The sequence below is a fragment of the Agelaius tricolor genome, unplaced genomic scaffold (assembly GCF_023055355.1).
Source record: "Agelaius tricolor isolate 1412-34295 unplaced genomic scaffold, bAgeTri1.0.p SCAF_12, whole genome shotgun sequence".
Lineage (NCBI taxonomy): Eukaryota > Metazoa > Chordata > Aves > Passeriformes > Icteridae > Agelaius > Agelaius tricolor.
In genome coordinates this window covers 25474198-25493445 of record NW_027269272.1, presented here as the reverse complement: position 1 = coordinate 25493445, position 19248 = coordinate 25474198, and the positions used below count along the sequence as shown (strand labels likewise).

The 19248-nt window shown below is 49.7% G+C and overlaps 1 protein-coding gene across 50 annotated transcripts in view; it reads left to right on the top strand.

Moving 5' to 3' along the window:
* Window positions 1-19248, top strand: part of GMPS (guanine monophosphate synthase) — a 29145-nt gene that overhangs the window by 2719 nt on the left and 7178 nt on the right. For all 50 annotated transcript variants that reach the window (XR_011680906.1, XR_011680900.1, XR_011680920.1 and 47 more), the window contains exons 2-14: window positions 2853-3034; window positions 6633-6747; window positions 8532-8629; window positions 9590-9693; window positions 10346-10539; window positions 11124-11289; window positions 12752-12903; window positions 13254-13427; window positions 14646-14751; window positions 15266-15381; window positions 16283-16408; window positions 17263-17378; window positions 18656-18786. Coding sequence is in view for 1 of the 50 variants with exons in the window: in XM_071438229.1 (XP_071294330.1) it covers window positions 2853-3034; window positions 6633-6747; window positions 8532-8629; window positions 9590-9693; window positions 10346-10539; window positions 11124-11289; window positions 12752-12903; window positions 13254-13427; window positions 14646-14751; window positions 15266-15381; window positions 16283-16408; window positions 17263-17378; window positions 18656-18786 (1780 nt within the window). In the remaining 49 variants the exon portion in view is untranslated. The remainder of the gene's footprint in view (window positions 1-2852; window positions 3035-6632; window positions 6748-8531; window positions 8630-9589; window positions 9694-10345; window positions 10540-11123; window positions 11290-12751; window positions 12904-13253; window positions 13428-14645; window positions 14752-15265; window positions 15382-16282; window positions 16409-17262; window positions 17379-18655; window positions 18787-19248) is intronic.

Below are 19248 nucleotides of genomic sequence, written 5' to 3'. Positions count from 1 at the left end.
AAAGCACAAGGATGTTGGTCTGTCTGGCAAGAGCTGCTAATTTAGAAATTGCCAGGTGAAAATGCCCAGAATGACTGTAAAAGTGATTCCCTCCCTGCACTGGAAGGGAGGACAGCTCTGGTGACTCTGCCTCGCTGGGGGTGAGGCTGCTCAAGTCTGCTCTCTTCCAGCATGTGTACTTTTTGTTGTGTAACCCAGGAGTAAATGTCATTAAGAGCTCCCCATCAGGCAACTTGGCTGCCAGCTGAAGGGCAAAAATTAAATATCTGAGTTTGACCTGGATTTAGGCTTTTGAGGGATTTAGCACTATTTTTTCCCCCACTTATGTTCTTTAATTAAGATAAAACCTCTTGCAGCTGGTGTGAACTTTGGACGTTTCCAGTGTGTTTGTTGGGAGGCTGTGTCCCAGCAGGATGATGCTCTGCAGAGTCACCTGTGGCTGCTCTGGCCTGAATCCCTGCCCCAGGTGGACGTGGCTGAGCAGCAGTGATGGGAGCACAGGCGAGTCCTGGGGTGGAGGTTCTGCTGCCTGGGCCAAACCAGCAGAACCACTCCAACCTGCCATCAGTAAAACTTGAAATGGGGCTCCAAGGTGTTTGGAGGCAGCATTTGCCAAAGTAAAACCCTTCCTAGTTTGTCCTTCACCAAGCTGCATTGGCAAGGACAGGGTAAGCTTTAAGTTAGGGGAAGAGCACCTTAACAGAATTCAATTCTTTAGGCAGTGGATTTTTGGTGTTGGAGCATGGCTGTTGATTCTTACTCGGGGATGCTCTGATAAGGACACTTCCGTGGAATAGCTGCTCTCCTCACAAGCTTCTTTAATGAGGAAATTTGGCCTTGTGTATTTTAGCACTCTTTCAGATTTGGCTGAAGTTGGCCTGGCAGTTCAGGCGTGAGGGGCTCAGAGGAAACCACTGCTTTGTTCTGACGTGCAGCCTGCTCAAATGCTGCACTCAAAATCTGTTGGGTTTTTTTTTTTAATAATTTAGCAGGGACATTTGTTCTTAATTTCCCCTTTTTAGTCTCTCCAGGAGGTAATGTCAAGTGAAGTTCAGCATACGAGCCAGCATGACGGGGGGAAAACATTTTTTGTTTGGTTTTTTGCTGTTTTGCCTGAGAAAAAGGCTGATGCTCTCATGGGCTGTGCTGGGGTTCATGTGGAACTGGAAACTGGAAAGAGATGGAGAGGCTGCAGATGGTGATCAGGGCATATGAGCTCTTGCTTGTGGAAAGCTCTGCCTTCATTAGATCATTAGCATTTTTCTTCCCTAATTTATGCCGTTTTGTTTGGGGGATGGGGGTGTCATGTCTGTGTGTCTGCTTGGGGTGGATGTTCTGTGCTGGTGTCCAGCACCTTTATCTTGCCAGTGCCTCAACTGGTCCTTATCATCTTCAAGATTTCTTTTTTGTTTTTTTGCATTTTGAAGTTTCTTGGCCGGTCTTTGTAATTTTTATCATAAATTAGCATAGTTAATTAGCAAAGCCTTGCACATGTTAGTTGTTAAAGGGATCTGGCTTAGTCAGTGGGCTGTCAGTGTAAAGCCAGAGAAGGTTTAGGCTGGATATCAAGAGACGTTTCCTGACAGAAACATTTGTAAAGCATTCGGGGGGCTGCTCGGGGTAGTGGTGGGGTCACCATCCCTGAGAGGGCTCTGGAAATACGTGCAAGCAGCACTTGAGGGCACAGTTCACTGGTGAACAGGGTGGTGGGGTTGGGTGGACACCTGGACTCTGGCCACTCACAGAGGCCTTTTCCAGCCTCGTGTCTCAGGGACCCTGTGGGATTGCTGAGGGGTGTGGGTGACTCGGTGGGACATGGGTGTTGGTGATTCCATGGGATTGCTGAGGGGTGTGGGTGACTCGGTGGGACATGGGTGTTGGTGATTCCATGGGATTGCTGGGTGGCTGTGGGTATTGGTGGTTCCATGGGATTTCTAACATGGGTGTTGGTGATCCTGTGGGATTGCTGGTGTGGGTGGCTCTGTGGGATTGCTGAGTGGGTGTTGGTGGTTCCATGGGATATCCGACATGGGTGTCTGGTTCCATGGGACTTCTGACATGGGTGTTGGTGATTCTGTGGGATTGCTGAGGGGTGTGGGTGACTTGGTGGGACCTGGGCATTGGTGACCCCATGGGATTGCTGAGTGGGTGTGGGTGATTCTGTGGGATTGCTGGCGTGGGTGGCTCTGTGGGATTGCTGAGTGGGTGTTAGCAGTTCCATGGGATTGCTGAATGGATGTTGGTGGTTCTGTGGGATTTCTGACATGGGTGTCAGCAGTTCCATGGGATTTCTGACATGGGTGTCAGCAGTTCCATGGGATTTCTGACATGGGTGTCAGCAGTTCCGTGGGGTTTCTGACATGGGTGTCAGCAGTTCCGTGGGGTTTCTGACATGGGTGTCAGCAGTTCCGTGGGGTTTCTGACATGGGTGTCAGCAGTTCCATGGGATTGCTGAGTGGATGTTGGTGGTTCCATGGGATTGCTGAGTGGGTGTCAGCAGTTCCGTCGGGTTTCTGATATGGGTGTCGGCGGTTCCGTGGGATTGCTGAGTGGCTGTTGGTGGTTCCGTGGGGTTTCTGACATGGGTGTCGGTGGTTCCGTGGGGTTTCTGACATGGGTGTCAGCGGTTCCGTGGGGTTTCTGACATGGGTGTCGGCGGTTCCGTGGGGTTTCTGACATGGGTGTCAGCGGTTCCGTGGGGTTTCTGACATGGGTGTCGGCGGTTCCGTGGGGTTTCTGACATGGGTGTCGGCGGTTCCGTGGGGTTTCTGACATGGGTGTCGGCGGTTCCGTGGGGTTTCTGCCGCGGGTGTGGCTGACGCTGTGGTTTCTGCCGCGGGTGCTGTTGGCAGCCCGAGAATGCCGGGGCAGAGCTCAAGGATGGGCAGCACCACTACGAGGGCGCCGTGGTGATCCTGGACGCGGGCGCGCAGTACGGCAAGGTCATCGACCGCCGCGTGCGCGAGCTCTTCGTGCAGTCCGAGATCTTCCCGCTGGAGACGCCGGCCTTCGCCATCCGCGAGCAGGGATTCAGGTACGGCTGACCTTCCCTGGCCCTTCCCTGCTCCGTGCTCACTGCCTGGGCCCTGCCCCTGCCCTGCTCTCTGCTCTGTGCCCACCCCCTGGGCCATTCCCTGCTCTCTGTTCCCTGCTCACCTCCTGCCCCTTCCCTGCTCTCTGTTCCCTGCTCACCACCTGGGGAGTGGCTCTAATGTTGCAACAAAGCACATGGGATTCCATTTCTTCACATAGGGAAAGCCAATTCTTTATTCACATAACTCATTTTATGTAGTTTTCACAGACCTTGTGTCCAGCTCCAAGTGGCTGGTAGTTTTCTTGCCCAATTCATTGGTTCAAAGGTGTTTTTGTGGTAAGATTCTCTCTTCACCAAGGTGTTTACATTTTTCGAAGATTCTCTCTTCACCAAGGTGTTTACATTTTTCTTTGTGGATTTTTATGGGACAGATCTTCTGTTACTACAGGTGCAACCTATTTTTCTTACTAGAATAGGTTGTTGTGCTAACTGCTTCTTATTCCTTTGCCTCTTTCTTTGATCCAAGCTTACAAGCCAGCTGGTTAGCTGCACTTGGAGGAAGCAACAGGCTTAGTCCCTGATTTTATAAAGCCTTTCTTTTATAATATCTCTGCCTGTGTACAACACTCTAATGCCAATGGTGTGAATGATTCCATCTGAGTGTGGCCACAGGAACACCTGAGCTGTGCTGGGGACACTTGGGCAGAGATCCATCCAGTACATTTGTCCCTCCATGCCTTTTTGGACATTTGTTTCCTAATGTCATTTTGATAATTTCAATTGCAGAACATCCTTCAGGAGGCTGCATTTTAACTATCTGCCAAAATGTAAATGATTTTGCTGTTTTACCTGCTGAATTTTTTGTAGGCTTCTAAAAATTTTTTTTAACTTAATTTTTTTTTAAATTAAACTAACTTGAATACTGAAGGTATTGTGGTAAATCGTGCCAGATGTTCCTGGAAAGCAGCTAAAAAAATCCCTAATTGACACTGCCACTCAGTGTTTGCAGCAAAGAAGGGTCTCACAATTACTTGGTAGTTTGTACATTAATTTTTCATGTTTTGTTAGGCTTTCCAGGATATACATCTCTTCTGTGTGTGGAGAATAAATACCCTGAAGTCTACAAATCACCAAAGATTTGTACTTACTTGTCAGTTTGGTACAAATCCAGAAATGTGGTGCACGTGGGATTTTGGTTGTGCTCTGTAACAGATAAGACAGTGCTGCAGAAGTGCATTTTCCCAATCAGTGATAATTAGCGAAGCAGTAAATAGTTTGTGTTGATGCAGGTTTGCAGTGGGAAGAATTCAGAACAGTTGAAAGTTTTTCAGAGTATTGGGATCAGGCCTGTGGGAGCTGTCATTGCAAACAGTTGCTGTCTGAAATGGGGCAGAGCCTTTTCCCCCAGGTCACTTCCCAAGGTTGGGGTGGTGGTTTCAGGTCACCCAGGCTGGTCAATAACTGTGTTTGTGTCCACAAAACCTGTTTGTGTCCAGTGTCAGTCAGCAAACCCAACAGATCCACAGCCATGGTCACTGTCAAACTGAGTCTGTGGTGTCACTGCAGGGTTTGGTGCATGTTCCATGTCCTGGGCACAGTCAGGCTCCCACACTGCAGCTCACACATGGAAGGGCTGAGGAGCTGCAGCTGTGCTGAGCTTTGAGGTGGCAGCAAGAGCCAGCACTTTGCTAAATCATGTTTACATGGTGGCTTTGAAAAGGCAGCTCCTCGACGTTCAGAGCACTCTCCAGTGACAAGTGTCACCTAAATGTGGATGAGCATTTCCCACAATATCCTGGCTCTGGCACTGGGCTCTGGCAGGAGTCCTGACCTCAGGCTGTCGATGCACACATTTTCCCTGGGTGTTTTTATGTGTTCCTGAGGTGCCTGTAATCCACTGCAAAGGGGCTTTCCAGAGCTGGGTCAGGTTGTTTGGGAAGGGGTTTAGGGTAACCAGAGAAAGGGATATTCATACCAGCACAGACAAGTGTGCAGGAAACTACACAGTGCTGCAGGAAAGCTGGCACAGTCTGCATCCTGTGCAGGTTCTGACTTCTCCTGCACAGCTGAGAAGATGCAAGTCCTCTTAGTCTAAACTGTCTGGTTTTTGTATTTTTTTGTACTTCAGTACTTGGGCATATTGCAAACCCCTCTGTATTATGCCAAATTTCAACTGGCATGGAAAAACGCCAGGTGTTTAAGACTCTACTTTTTGACTAGAGAAGTGTGTAACTATTTTGACTTCTCATCACAATGTTCAGTCTATAGGTGTGGCTGTATTCCTTCAATTCCTTCCTAGAACCCCAGGGAGCACTGGAGCTGTGTCAGGGGGGTTCTGGGTTGGAGATCAGGGAAAGGCTCTGCCCAGGCTCCCCAGGGAATGGGCACGGCCCTGAGCTCCAGGAGCATGTTCTGTGGTTCTAATTAATATTAAATAATGTTCTGTACATTTGGCACTTGAGCAGATGCTTCTGTGCATGGAGTGGTTTGGAGCAGGAGCAGCAGCAGCCACAGAGAGAGTTCAGACTCCATGGCAGTCCAGGGTCAGGAGATGCCCCGTGTCTCCAGGCTGGCCAGCAGTGCCTGTGCAGGAGCTGCAGGGAGCAGCTCTCAGGGTGGTTCAGTGTCAAACTGCACCCACATCAGCTGTGCTGGTTCCAGAGCTGGCCTGGAGGTGCCAGCAGGCAGGGGAACAAATGCTGCCCCTTGCAGCTCCATCCCTGCTGGCTCAGGGGCTGCAGGTGACCTTGGTGCCAGGGCTGCTCCTGTTGGTGGCACGGGCAGGAGTGGGCAGCTCCTGCTGCTCAGAGCCAGAACAGCTCTGTTCTGTTCATCCCACTTGTGCAGCTCCTGTCTGGTTTGGGTTTGCACTTCTGGCTCAGAGCAAGTTTGATGTTCTCTGCGAAACAAACAGTTCTGAGTCCAAGGTCTGGTACAGCCCTGCTCCATCCCAGCACGAGGCCAGAAGTGTTGCCCAACTGGTGCTTCTGCAGTTCATGGTCCTGGAAATCACTGTGGTTTGCAAAAACTCTCTCTTGCCCTTTTAGATGGTTTAATTTTCTTTTATAGGGTGAAGTATTGACTCCAAACCCTACATGATCATGTGTATTGTGCTTGTAATTCCCAGCCTGTTGCTAATGCCATCTCTGCATAACCAGAATGGACAAAGGGACTTTTTTTCAGCAGATTTAGGAGTTAGGGAGTAGATTTTTTGACTGCAGGTCTCCTCCAGATGTCATAAATTGTGTGTGTATATATATACATATATAAAAATATATATCTTGATGCTAATACTCTACATTTGTCCCAGCCATCCTGCTTCTCTCATAGCTGCTGGTTGGCTATGAGAAATTTAAAATTTAAATACTTTTTATGATGGTTTGTGTTTGACTTTGTTTAAACTGGGGAAATCCCTCCCTGAAAACCTGCTGGGTCTGACAGCAAAAATCAAGTTACCTGTAATGATATCTGTGTTGAAATGTGTGTTAGAAAGTATCTGTTCTAAGAGTGGTGTGAGACAGTGCCAGTGCTTGCAGTAAATAGATTTCAAGGCAACCAGTGTGTTTGGATTAACGATTTCTTCCTGTTCTGTCTGCAGAGCCATCATCATATCTGGAGGACCAAACTCTGTGTATGCAGAAGATGCACCATGGTTCGACCCAGCCATATTCACAATAGGAAAACCAGTGCTTGGCATCTGCTATGGCATGCAGGTGCTGCTGGGGAACAGCACGGGGTCCTTGGGGCTGGGCAACACCTCCAGGAGCCAGTGCAGCTGTTAATGTGCCTGTCCACAGCCTCCTTCAGGCTCATTTCTGCATGGCTGCAGGGCAGGGCTGCAGGAGCTGCTCTCCAGCCAGAGCAGAGCCACAGCAGCGTCCATGCATGAGCTGAGCTTGCTGTGCGTTCCTCTCTTGGCTCTGCCTGACCTTGTAATGGCCCTAAACTGAACGAGGCCAGGTTTGGGTTAGACATTAGGGAGAAGCTCTTCCCTGGCAGGGTGGGCAGCCCCTGGCACAGGTGCCCAGAGCAGCTGGGGCTGCCCCTGGATCCCTGGCAGTGCTCAAGGCCAGGCTGCACAGGGCTTGGATCAACCTGGGGTAGTGGAAGATGTCCCTGCTCCTGGGGATGGTGGAATGGGATGAACTTTAAGGTCCTTCCAACCCAAACCAGTTTGGGATCAGTTGCATACATGGTTTTTCTTTGCTGCAGTGCTGTGAATTGAGCTCCACACTCCCTGTTCTTGTCAGGGTGAATATAACCTGTCAGTCACTCATTGATTCTGCCCAGGGGGTGCTGAAAAAGGCACCTCCCCTGGAAACAAGGGGGGCAGTGTCTCAGGCATGGGCTGTTCCTGGCAGAGTTCTTCAGAGTGCTTAACACTCCCTCATGAGAAAAGAAATAACCCTTACTTCCCTTTGGACTCTCTGGTGGTCCTGCAGGGAGCTGGTGGATCCCAGCTGAGCAAAACCAACTTCCAGGGAGACAAGGGCTGCTTTAGGTGCATGGCTTCTGCTCCTGCATCTTGGTTTTTCCAGGGTTAGTCCCAGAATAAAACCAAGGGAATAAATTCAGGTTTTTGACATGGCCTCAGGTACTCAGCTAGTTTGCAGAGCAGCCGTTTCTGAGGGAAGGGGCTGCACACTATGGAATATACAGAATTTTGCAAACCTCTGCCTGTGGGGCTCTGCTCCCTGTGTGTGGCAGCTCTGCTGGCAGAGGGGAACGAGCCCAGTACAGAGCCAGGATTAACTCTGAAGGGAATCCTTACAGCTTTGGGATGTGGTCAGGTGTTTGGAGGTGAGGGATGATGCAGGTGGGGATGTGCTCTCTGATGGATCCCTTTGCTCTCAGATGATGAACAAGGTGTTTGGAGGTGAGGGGTGGTGCAGGTGGGGAGGTGCCCTCTGATGGATCCCTGTGCTCTCAGATGATGAACAAGGTGTTTGGAGGTGAGGTGAGGGGTGGTGCAGGTGGGGATGTGCTCTCTGATGGATCCCTTTGCTCTCAGATGATGAACAAGGTGTTTGGAGGTGAGGTGAGGGGTGGTGCAGGTGGGGAGGAGCTCTCTGATGCATCCCTTTGCTCTCAGATGATGAACAAGGTGTTTGGAGGGACGGTGAGGGATGGTGCAGGTGGGGAGGAGCTCTCTGATGGATCCCTTTGCTCTCAGATGATGAACAAGGTGTTTGGAGGTGAGGTGAGGGGTGGTGCAGGTGGGGAGGAGCTCTCTGATGGATCCCTTTGCTCTCAGATGATGAACAAGGTGTTTGGAGGGACGGTGAGGGATGGTGCAGGTGGGGAGGAGCTCTCTGATGGATCCCTTTGCTCTCAGATGATGAACAAGGTGTTTGGAGGTGAGGTGAGGGGTGGTGCAGGTGGGGATGTGCTCTCTGATGGATCCCTTTGCTCTCAGATGATGAACAAGGTGTTTGGAGGTGAGGTGAGGGGTGGTGCAGGTGGGGAGGAGCTCTCTGATGGATCCCTTTGCTCTCAGATGATGAACAAGGTGTTTGGAGGGACGGTGCACAAGAAGAGCGTTCGGGAGGACGGAGTGTTCAGCATCACCCTGGACAACACCTGCTCACTCTTCAGGTGCACACACATTTCCACTTATCAAAGCACTATCAGCCTGGGAAGGGCTGTCTGGATGAGAGGAAGGTTATTTTTTTTTTTAAACAGTGAATTAGCTGATAATTTCTAGTAAAACTTTTACAAGTGTGGTCACAAATAAGCAGGTTACTCACTGAAACAAATACTTAGGGATAACTTTCCACTTGGCTCTAAAAAAGCAGGTGTATTTGCTGGGAGTGTTGTATAAACTCCTTATTTCAGAGTCTTCACTGAGAGCACTGTAAGTGCACCATGATCTGAGAATATTTGAGTTAAGCTCTTGTCTCCTGCTGTGCACTGCTCTTGTATTTGTTGGTGCCCATCCAGTTTTGGAAAGGGCGCAAAAAATCCAACCCATTCCTCTTCTACCTTCCTTTAAAACTGCTTTGTGACGTTTTATAAACCAGAATTAGACTTCTTGATAATTCTGTTGATGGCTTTCAAGTTCCTTGTGAAAAGTCTGACAGTTTACTCATCCCTGTTGTTCCAGTTTTATTATCTTCCCTCTGTAGGGCTCATGCAGAGCTGTCTGATGTGCCCAAATTGTCCTGAAAACACCTGGTTTTGAACAAGAAAAGTTCACTTTGTTGAAATAAAAAGCAAGACTCCCATTGTCCTGACTGACTCCAGATGGCTCCCCATGTCCCAGAGGGGACTTCAGTACTGGGGTGTCTGTAAGGAGAAACCCACACACCCTTCAGAGTAAATGTCAGTTCCCTCTTGCAGGAGGGGTGTGTTGGACAGAGACGTGGGCAGTTTCCGAGGGAGGCATCTCAAATCTGCAGATGGCTGTTCCTGGGAAGGAAATCCTGCAGACATTTCAAATGTCCTGGTCTGTCGAGATGTGCTTTTGTGGGAACCCCTCGAGGCATCTCTCGGAAAGGCACAGAGTTCAGTCTTTGTTCTTCCCTGAATTGATTCTGGTTTTTAATCCTGGTTTAGAGGCCTTCAGAAGGAAGAGCTTGTGCTCCTCACTCATGGAGATAGTGTGGATAAAGTGGCTGATGGATTCAAAGTGGTGGCACAGTCTGGGAACATCATAGCAGGTATTTATTTTATCCTGAATTTGTCTTCTGATAGTGTTTGGTAAAGAATTATGGCAGACAGGAGTTAGAACCAAATGGGACCAGAGTAATAGCCCTTGTTATTTGATTGCCAAATAAATGGATTGTTTTTAACAATTTCTGGAGTGTGTTTGTATGTCAAGCTGTCATGATTATAAAGAAATAGACTTTAAAAGCAATGGTCCTGATTTAAATGTGGTTAAAGTTAACATTATTTATATAGCTTATATTGTTCTAAAGCATGCATGTGTTGTTTGTCTTAGAAACAAAATCTCCTGTGCCCTTAAGGCAGGGGAGAGGGAGACCTGCACTGTGGTGTGCAGTGCCAGTGGGGTTTGGGCTCTGCACTGTCACAGTACAAGTCAGGCACTGTTTAATTATTAAAGCTTTATTAACTTGTTACTGTATTTAATATTGCATGAATGTTCAACTGAGCAGGAATAATGTAGGTACTGAAAGCAGGGCTTTAACATCACACAGAGATTGTCACAGGAAATTGTGGGACATTAGAATTTGGAGTTTGAAAGCCACTGGAGTTACCAATCCCAAAGAGCCACTTTGAGTCTCTTGCTTGACTTGGCTATGCTTTCAGTTCCAGCTCAGTTATTCATTTCTGTTTTGCCACGTGTGCCAGGCATAGCAAACGAGTCTAAAAAGCTGTATGGAGCACAGTTCCACCCCGAGGTGAGCCTGACAGTGAATGGGAAGATGATCCTGAAGAACTTCCTCTACGACATCGCGGGCTGCAGCGGCACCTTCACCGTGGAGAACAGGGAGCTCCAGTGCATCCAGGACATCAAGGACAAAGTGGGCTCCTCAAAGGTCCTGGTGAGTAGGGGCAGAGCTGGGGGCTGCTTTGCACTGCCTGGGGTTGATGTGGAGAATTGTGGTTTGGGTGCTGCATGCCCAGGTTTTGGGGGAGTCGCCCTGTGACCGTGTTCTCAGGGGTCTGAGGATGAGGGAAGAGACGAGGAGCTGACTCCATGTTTCAGAAGGCTGATTTATTATTTTATGATATATATTGTATTAAAACTATACTAAAAGAATAGAAGAAAGGATTTCATCAGAAGGCTAGCTAAGAATAGAAAAAGAAAGAATGATAACAAAGGCTTGTGGCTCAGACAGGGAGTCCGAGCCAGCTGACTGTGATTGGCCATTAATTAGAAACAACCACATGAGACCAATCACAGACCCACGTGTTGCATTCCACAGCAGCAGATAACCATTGGTTACGTTTTGTTCCTGAGGCCTCTCAGCTTCTCAGGAGGAACAATCCTAAGGAGAGGATTTTCCATGAAAGCTGTCTGTGCCATCGCGCAGTGTGGGGCACAGCTGGGGCAGTGTGTTGTTCACTGCAGGTGGGTGCTGTGTTGCCCCCAGCCCAGGTGTGACAGGCTGTTTCTGTGCTGCAGGTGCTGCTCAGCGGGGGTGTGGACTCCACGGTGTGCACGGCGCTGCTGAACCGCGCGCTGAACCGCGAGCAGGTCATCGCCGTGCACATCGACAACGGCTTCATGCGCAAGAGGGAGAGCCAGGCCGTGGAGGAGGCCCTCAGGAAGCTGGGCATCCACGTCAAAGGTACCTCCCCCTGCTCCCTGTCCTTCCACCGCTGCCACTTGGGAAGGTTTCCCCAGAATCCACCCTTAGGGTTGGGCTTTGTTGAGCTGCTGTTCCAGACTCTGGTACCGAGGCAGGGTCGGTGATGTGGGACCACCTGAACCTGAGCACAGAATTTAAACCTGGAGTGTTAGGCCTTGTTTCCTTGATGGGAGCACACAGTGAGCTGCCCCATCTCTTCAGATGTTGGTGTCTGTGCGGGGGGGGGCACAGCAGAGCAGTGGGTTTGTGCCTTGGTCACTTCTCTGCTGAGGGATCCTGTTCAGCTGCTGCAGAGCTCACTGCATTTCCATTTTCTCCAGTATCTTGATTACCACTTCGGGCTTCATTTCTTATCCTGAGACTCTTTCTTTGTCGACTGTGAGCTCATTTGGGTGACTGAATGCTACTATAGGCAAAATGACTTTCAAGGCATTTTCTCTTGCTTTGAAAGAGGTGCATTTTAATGGATTTGGAGTGGCCTTTTGAGAACAAGGTGTTGATTGGTCAAAGGCTGGACTCAGTGATCTGGGAGGTGTTTTGCAGCCTTTATGATTCTGTGAAGGAGTTCACTGAGAGAGCAGCAAGTGCCCAGACGTGGCTGATGAGGAGGCTCAGAGGTTTTTGGTACCTCAGGTATGAGGAGGTCAGAGAAGACCAAGTTTGTGCCAGCAGCACGAGCTGCTCTGAGCTCCCTGGTGAACTCCTGAGCCAGGGCTGCCTCTCCTGGGGCTCTCTGCCTTGCCCAGGGGCTCTCCTGTGTTCTGGCACTGGGTGAGCAGTGCTTCCCTCTGGCACAGTGCAGCCTGGGCTGCAGTGTCCTCAGCTTCATTCTAAACACATTTTTCTACATTTATCTTTTTTTTTTTTAGTGGAAAATCCATGTCTTATTCTTGTAGTCCATGGAGCAATAAACCTGGGCTCTGGCAGGCAGCCAGAGGAGCAAATTGAGGGAATCCCTTTGCTGCAAGTGCTCCTTGTGCAGGTCAGGGAGTTCAGTGCTGGTGAAGGATGCCAGAGAGCCTCCCAGCTGATCTCTGGGTTGGGAGCCTCTCTGAATTAAGTGGCATAATGTAGCATGAGTAAATAGTGCATCATTTAATTTTGGTTGCAGAAAGGCCTTGGGGAAACACTGTCTGTAAACTGTTTAAAGCAAGTAAATTATCATCTGAGAGGGAAGCAAGAACTGGACTTGCATGTGGCTGCCTAATCTCACGATATGGAAAAAATAATAGGTTAATAAGAGAAATAAAAGGCTCTTGTTAAAATCAATTTTTGAGGTATTGAGCAACCCTATTAATGCAGTTAGTCAAAGGAAATTATTTTTATTTTTGGGTGGGTTTTTTTTTAAAGTAATAAAGTGAAACTTCTATTTTGTAACCTGCACAAAAATCTTTATTGATTTTGTAAAAAAAACCGAAAAACTCCCTGTGATTTCCTGCAGTGGTGAATGCAGCCCATTCATTCTATAATGGCACAACAACTCTGCCCATCTCAGACGAGGACAGAACTCCACGTAAAAGAATTAGCAAGACCTTAAATATGACTACAAGTCCTGAAGAAAAGAGAAAAATTATCGGTGACACCTTTGTTAAGGTAATGTTTACTGGTGGTTTGGTTGAAGTTTTTAAATACTGTGATTCCTGGGTACATCTTTTAGTGTGTCAGGAGTTTTGTGTGAGCTGTGGATGACCCCAGAAGGGTTTGGGAAGGTCTGGGAGAATATTTAACAGGCACTGATGTTCCTGTGCTCTGGGGGTGCTTTTCCCATTTTCTGCTCAACACAAGATGGGGTTACAGGAGTGTTTCAGCAGTGGGACAGTGGCATCTTGAGTTTGCTGGTTGACTGTGCTTTTCCAGCTCCCTGCTGTAAATTTCATTCATTCTTGAGATCTTTGACAGCCCCAAAAGTGCCGGAACTCTTCCTCTTTGTGCCCCTCCTGCAGATTGCCAACGAGGTCATCGGGGAGATGAACCTGAAACCCGAGGAGGTGTTCCTTGCTCAGGGCACCCTGAGGCCTGACCTGATTGAGAGTGCTTCCCTGGTGGCCAGTGGCAAGGCTGAGGTGATCAAAACCCACCACAACGACACCGAGCTGATCCGCAAGCTGCGCGAGGAGGTGAGCCCGGGGCTGCTGCTGGCACTGCCCCTGTCAGGAGCAAACCAGGGACTGTGCTGCCCCAGCCAGGAGCAAACCAGGGACTGTGCTGCTCCTGCCACAGCCAGGAGCAAACCAGGGACTGTGCTGCTCCTGCCACAGCCAGGAGCAAACCAGGGACTGTGCTGCCCCTGCCAGGAGCAAACCAGGGACTGTGCTGCCCCTGCCCCAGCCAGGAGCAAACCAGGGACTGTGCTGCCCCTGCCCCAGCCAGGAGCAAACCAGGGACTGTGCTGCCCCTGCCCCAGCCAGGAGCAAACCAGGGACTGTGCTGCCCCTGTCACAGCCAGGAGCAAACCAGGGACTGTGCTGCCCCTGCCAGGAGCAAACCAGGGACTGTGCTGCCCCTGCCAGGAGCAAACCAGGGACTGTGCTGCCCCTGCCCCAGCCAGGAGCAAACCAGGGACTGTGCTGCCCTTGCCCCTGCCAGAAGCAAACCAGGGACTGTGCTGGCCCTGTCACAGCCAGGAGCAAACCAGGAGCTCTGCTGCGCCTGCCACTGGCACTGATGGCTGTGACAAGGTCCCTGAGAGTCCATTGTCATTGTAATTTATTGCATTTCTTCTATTACCAAGGGTCTGTATGCAGTCCAGAACAGCCTTTTAAACACCTTTCTGTGCACAGCTCTTTAGTGTTAGCATGTCAGGCAAAGGTGGGAGGCTGCCTGGTTTGTTTTTCTGGCACTGGAGTGGTGAGTTCTCTAACTGTGTTATACTCAGAGAAGGAACCAGCACAGCAGAGGGGCCTCACCCAGCAATCTGATGGAAGGTGCTCAGTTTCCAGCTACCCACAGGAGAGAACTAATAATCCCATTTTTAGGATTGCTCCCTGCACAAGGTGCTTTCAGGGCTGTGGGGTTGCTCTGAGCATCCAGCAGAGACAAGAAAGGTCTGAGTTCCTGCAGGCAGAGCCAGCTTGGCCTTACAGGTCTGTCTGCCCTGCTGGAGCCACGGATTCTTCTGCCACAACCTGGGGCTTCCTGGTCTCACCCTCTGTCCTGCAGCTGTTCTACAAAGCCCACATTCACCTGGGATTTCTTTCCAGTGTTTATGGAATCGTTGGCACTGGTGCTGTGAGGTCAGGCCAGTTTAGGTGCCAGGACCCGAACATTTGAGGCTTTTTGTTGGGATATGTGAGCTGGAGTGTAAATCGCCTCTTTTTTTAAATGTTCTTTTTTAGGGTAAAGTAATAGAACCACTGAAAGACTTCCACAAAGACGAGGTGCGAGTGCTGGGCAGAGAGCTTGGTCTGCCTGAAGAGCTGGTGTCCAGGCATCCCTTCCCAGGTATGGAGCTGCTGGGTCACAGCAGGGCTCTTCAGCACATCCAGAGTCACTGCAGTATGGAACTGATCCTCAAACACAGAAAAAATGGATTTAGGCTTTCACTTAGGCACAATCTTTCAGGAAAGATGACTTGAGAGCAGCTTGATAAATTCACATAATTTTCTATGATTGAGCTTTGTTTGGCTTTGCTGGGGGAAGCCAAAGGAGGAGTTCTCAGTAAGTGCAGTGAGCTCTGCCTGAGCTGGAATAATGGCCTGGCTCTGCCTTTCCAAGGGGCATTTGCTGTCTTGAAAGTAAATATTCAACATTTCCAACACGAGTTCTCCACTAGAAAACAGCAAAGATGGCAATTATGGGTTGGTTTCTTCCTGTCCTTGAGGGTGTTTGTGCAGCTGAAGCTTAGATAGAATGGCAGAATGCACAGAACTCAGTGACTGACTCACTGTTCCACTCTTCCAGCTGAAAACCAGCTTCCTGTCATTTGGTATAATATCTCTTCAACGTTGCTTTGCAGGCCCTGGCCTAGCAATCAGAGTGATCTGTGCTGAGGAACCTTACGTGTGCAAAGACTTCCCAGAAACAAACAACATCTTGAAAATAGTGGCAGATTTTTCTGCCAGTGTGAAGAAGGTAAGGAAATCCTAAATTTTAATTTTGAGTGATGGCTCTGAAGTGAGCTGCAGGGAGGCCTAGCCTGCTGGAAGGTTAAAAGGAGGTTTAGTCTGCTGAAAGGTTGAAAGGTTTGTGCTCCTTGAGGAATGCTGCCTCCAAGTGCAGCTCAATTGAAGCTGTTCAGTGGAATTTTTAGTGCTGTCACTGGTGCAAGTGTTTTGAAGCATTTCTGGAAAATGGAACTTTATTTACCTTGCAAATAATAAACAAATGCTGTTGTAGTTAAACTTTGTGCAGATGAGATCACACAGTGACAGGAAAAGGTCTTCCCCCCCTGAAGGAGTTGTAGCATTCCAGGTTTGCTCACCCCAAAGTCACTGGGTGTGTAAATGCAAGTGCAGGAGCCAGGAGCTGCCCAGGTGCCCTGATCCAAAACCTGGAATTTCCAGTGGCTGATGTTTGACTTCCCCATCTCCTACCTGTGCTGACCTTTGTGGAGGCTGTCAGGCATTACTGGGGTCTGCTCTGAGGTGTGAGTTCAAAACAACTTCCAGAGCCTTTCTGGTAAATCCTGAAGGGCAGGGATTTCCATCTGCCTTTCCTTTAAAAGATGGAATTGTGGCGCCATAAAACTGGAAAGTGCAGCTTTGTGAAGGAGAAAATGAGCACAGGAAAAGAGCTTCCCCTATGGCCTTGGAGAGCTTCAGCCTCAAACTCAGTGTAATCACAGAGAAGTGCTTCAGCTGATGTTTAATTGTCAGATGAGGGGTCTGCTTTAAATAGCTCCAAGGGGTAAATGTAGACTAAGCAAACAGTTATTTAAATTACAATTTTATTTGTGCCGTGCAGGTTGTGTTTGAGGGGCTGGGAGCTGTGTTTAATTTAATGTATTTAAATTTTTGTTCTGCATCCTTGGCAGCCCCACACGCTGCTGCAGAGGGTGAAGGCGTGCACGAGTGAGGAGGACCAGGAGAAGCTGATGCAGATCACCAGCCTACATTCACTGAATGCCTTCTTGCTGCCCATCAAAACTGTGGGAGTGCAGGTACAGGGCTCCCCCAGCTGTGCAGGGAGCAGGGCAGGCTTGGGGAGCCCCTGTGCAGCTGCAGGGCTGGGAATGCAGCCTGGCTCTGCAGGGAAGCTGTGCCAGCCCTGCCCTGGTGGGTGCAGGCAGGGTTGGGGTTCCTGACTCGGTGCCAGGGGCTCTCTGGGGGCACTGTCCAGCCTGGGGGGGTCACTGCAGCCCCTGAGCTCTGCTGTCACCCTGCTGGCCCCAGCAAGGCTCAGGAGAGCTCTAAAACCCCACTCTGCTGCTTTTGGGCTGCTTGTTGCCCTTTCCAGCACTTGTGTGAGCTGTGCTGATCCCTGAAGAGCTGGAGCAGTGCAGGGCACTGGGATCTGGGCAGCAGCTGAGCCCCTTCCCCTTCCCTGCCCGTGGGACAGACACAGCCAGGTGCAGGTGCAGGGCTGGCACTCCTGGAGCTGTGTGCAGTAACTCTGGGATTGCCTTCCTGAGCAGTCAAGCACCTTTCTCTGCACCCTCAGTGTTGAATTCCTCCTCATATTTTATCTTCACCTCCCTAATGGTGCGTGTGGCTCTTTGCATTCAGCTTTGGTTACTGTCTCAGGCTGCAGTGTCACCAAATTTCTGTGTTTTGTCACCTAAATACCAGCACTGGCCACTGGAGATGAGCCTTCCCAGCCTGACTATTTCCCTTTACAGCTCTCTCATCTTGCTGTCTTTTTTCTGACCCACTCAGTCTCTCAGTGGTGTCAGCAGCCTGGTGTGTGCTGGATGTTGTCCCCAGCTGTGCTGCTGTCACCTGCAGCATGGGCAGGAGGGGCTGTGAGTGGCTGTGGCAGCAGGGCTGGCCCTCAGTGTGGCTGTTGTGTCCCCAGGGTGACTGTCGCTCCTACAGCTACGTCTGTGGCATCTCCAGCAAGGATGCCCCACACTGGGAGTCCCTGATGTTCCTTGCCAGGCTCATACCACGCATGTGCCACAACATCAACAGGTGAGTACTGATCTACCTTTATTTTTAGTTGTCTCATTCACATGTGGAAGTTTAGCAGGTGCAGATGTTTCTCTGTTTAGTCTGGGCTGTGATATTTTTATATGTTGGACAGGTGTCTCATACAGAGGTCACAAAATACACACTACATCAAAATATGGATTTATTTCCTTGAAAAGAAATTGCTGGCCTATATCCTTGGATTAGGCAGCCCCCACTATAATTTATGCAAATCTCTTCTGCAGGGCTGAGCTGTGATGTGCTGCACTTTGCTTTGCCTTTGTGTCAGGAAGGGATTTGTGAGGGGCTGTCAGTTCTGATGCACAGGGAGGGCTCCAAAGCTGGGCAGTTTGATCTCAGCTGAGCTCTCTGAGGATACATTTCCTGCCCACTCGAGTCCATAACTTTTCCAGCAGCTGAAGGTGCTTAGACATGAAATCAGCTCTGGAGAATTATACCCTCCTTGCCTGGCTGTGAGATTTCTGCCAAAAGTGCTTAGAATTGCTTATAGCAAAACTTCATTTTCTCACGTAAGTGACACCTACTGACAGAGCTTTTACTCTGAAAGGTGAGACCTGGAATTGCAAGGCACCTGTTTAAATTAAGTGCAGAGGGGACAAAAGAAGGCGTAAATCAGGATTGCCTGTGCAGTTCCAGAGTGTGTCAAAAAATGAAAATAAAAGCCAGTTTGTGGCTTCAGAGCACTGCTGATTTCCTTGAGCTCTGCTGGGTTCAGCAGTGCCCTCCTGAGCATCCCACAGCTCTGGGAGCTCTGCTCTCGTTGCAGGCTCCTCTGCTGTTCCAGCCACACTGAGGAGGCTCCTGCCCAGCTGGCTTTGCATTCCACACAGAAATCCACACACAAACTGGTGTATCTGTGTGTTTTGGGCCTCAGACAAGCACTCCTGGTTTGTGTCTGCAGGCCCACACAGCAGCTGGGAGCCCCTCGTGGTGGATCCATGCACGAGGCCTCTCCAGCTCTGCTGCTTCTCCTGCAGCCTCTGAAACACAAGGAACAACACTAAAACCATGAAGCTGATGTGACTGCTCTGAATTCACAAGATGTTTTGTTGCAGATGTGCTTGTGTAGATTTATAAATTGCAGTTAGTGGCCTCTGCTGAAGCCCTTTGTTAACAGTGAGGTGCAGCATTTCACGGAGGCCTGGTGCTTTCCTGTCCAGAGCTGTGGGCAGAGTGAAGCCTGGCGCTGGCTGCCAGCTCAGTGCTGGCTCTGCAGCAGCAGCAGCTGGAGGCAGGGTGCTTTGTTCTGTCTCTTTCAGAGTGGTGTATGTGTTTGGCCCCCCTGTCAAGGAGCCCCCCACGGATGTCACCCCCACCTTCCTGACCACAGGAGTCCTCAGCACTTTACGGCAAGCTGACTTCGAGGCTCACAACATTCTCAGGGAGTCTGGTAGGTGCTCCACCTCGTCCCAGGGGTCACACCCGTGTTTCCAGACCCTGCAAACCCAGTGGGCACCATCAGAGTGGTGCTGTCAAAATCTGCAAGCAGGTGTCTCAAAAAAAGTGATCAGTTAGTGGAATGGCAGTGAAAATTTGTGGAAGCTGGTAGCCAAAGGCCAGGAATTAATTTTAGGGGATTTTGGGGACTGACTTGCTTCTGACACATCATGAAGCTCAAAGCTGTGCTGCTTCACTGCGGACTTGTGCAGGCAACTCAGTTACCCAAATCCCTTCTCTTTGCTGAGCTCAGTGTTTACCTGAGGTGAAGGAACTTGACACAGTTTTTAAATGGTGTTGGTTTTGGTGAAGGCCCAGATGCCGGGTTTCTCGTGGGGGTGATGCTCACAGCCTGTGGTGGTTTCAGGTTTCTTAACTTGAAGTCAAAGCTGCAGCCCCAACCCTGCACTGCCAG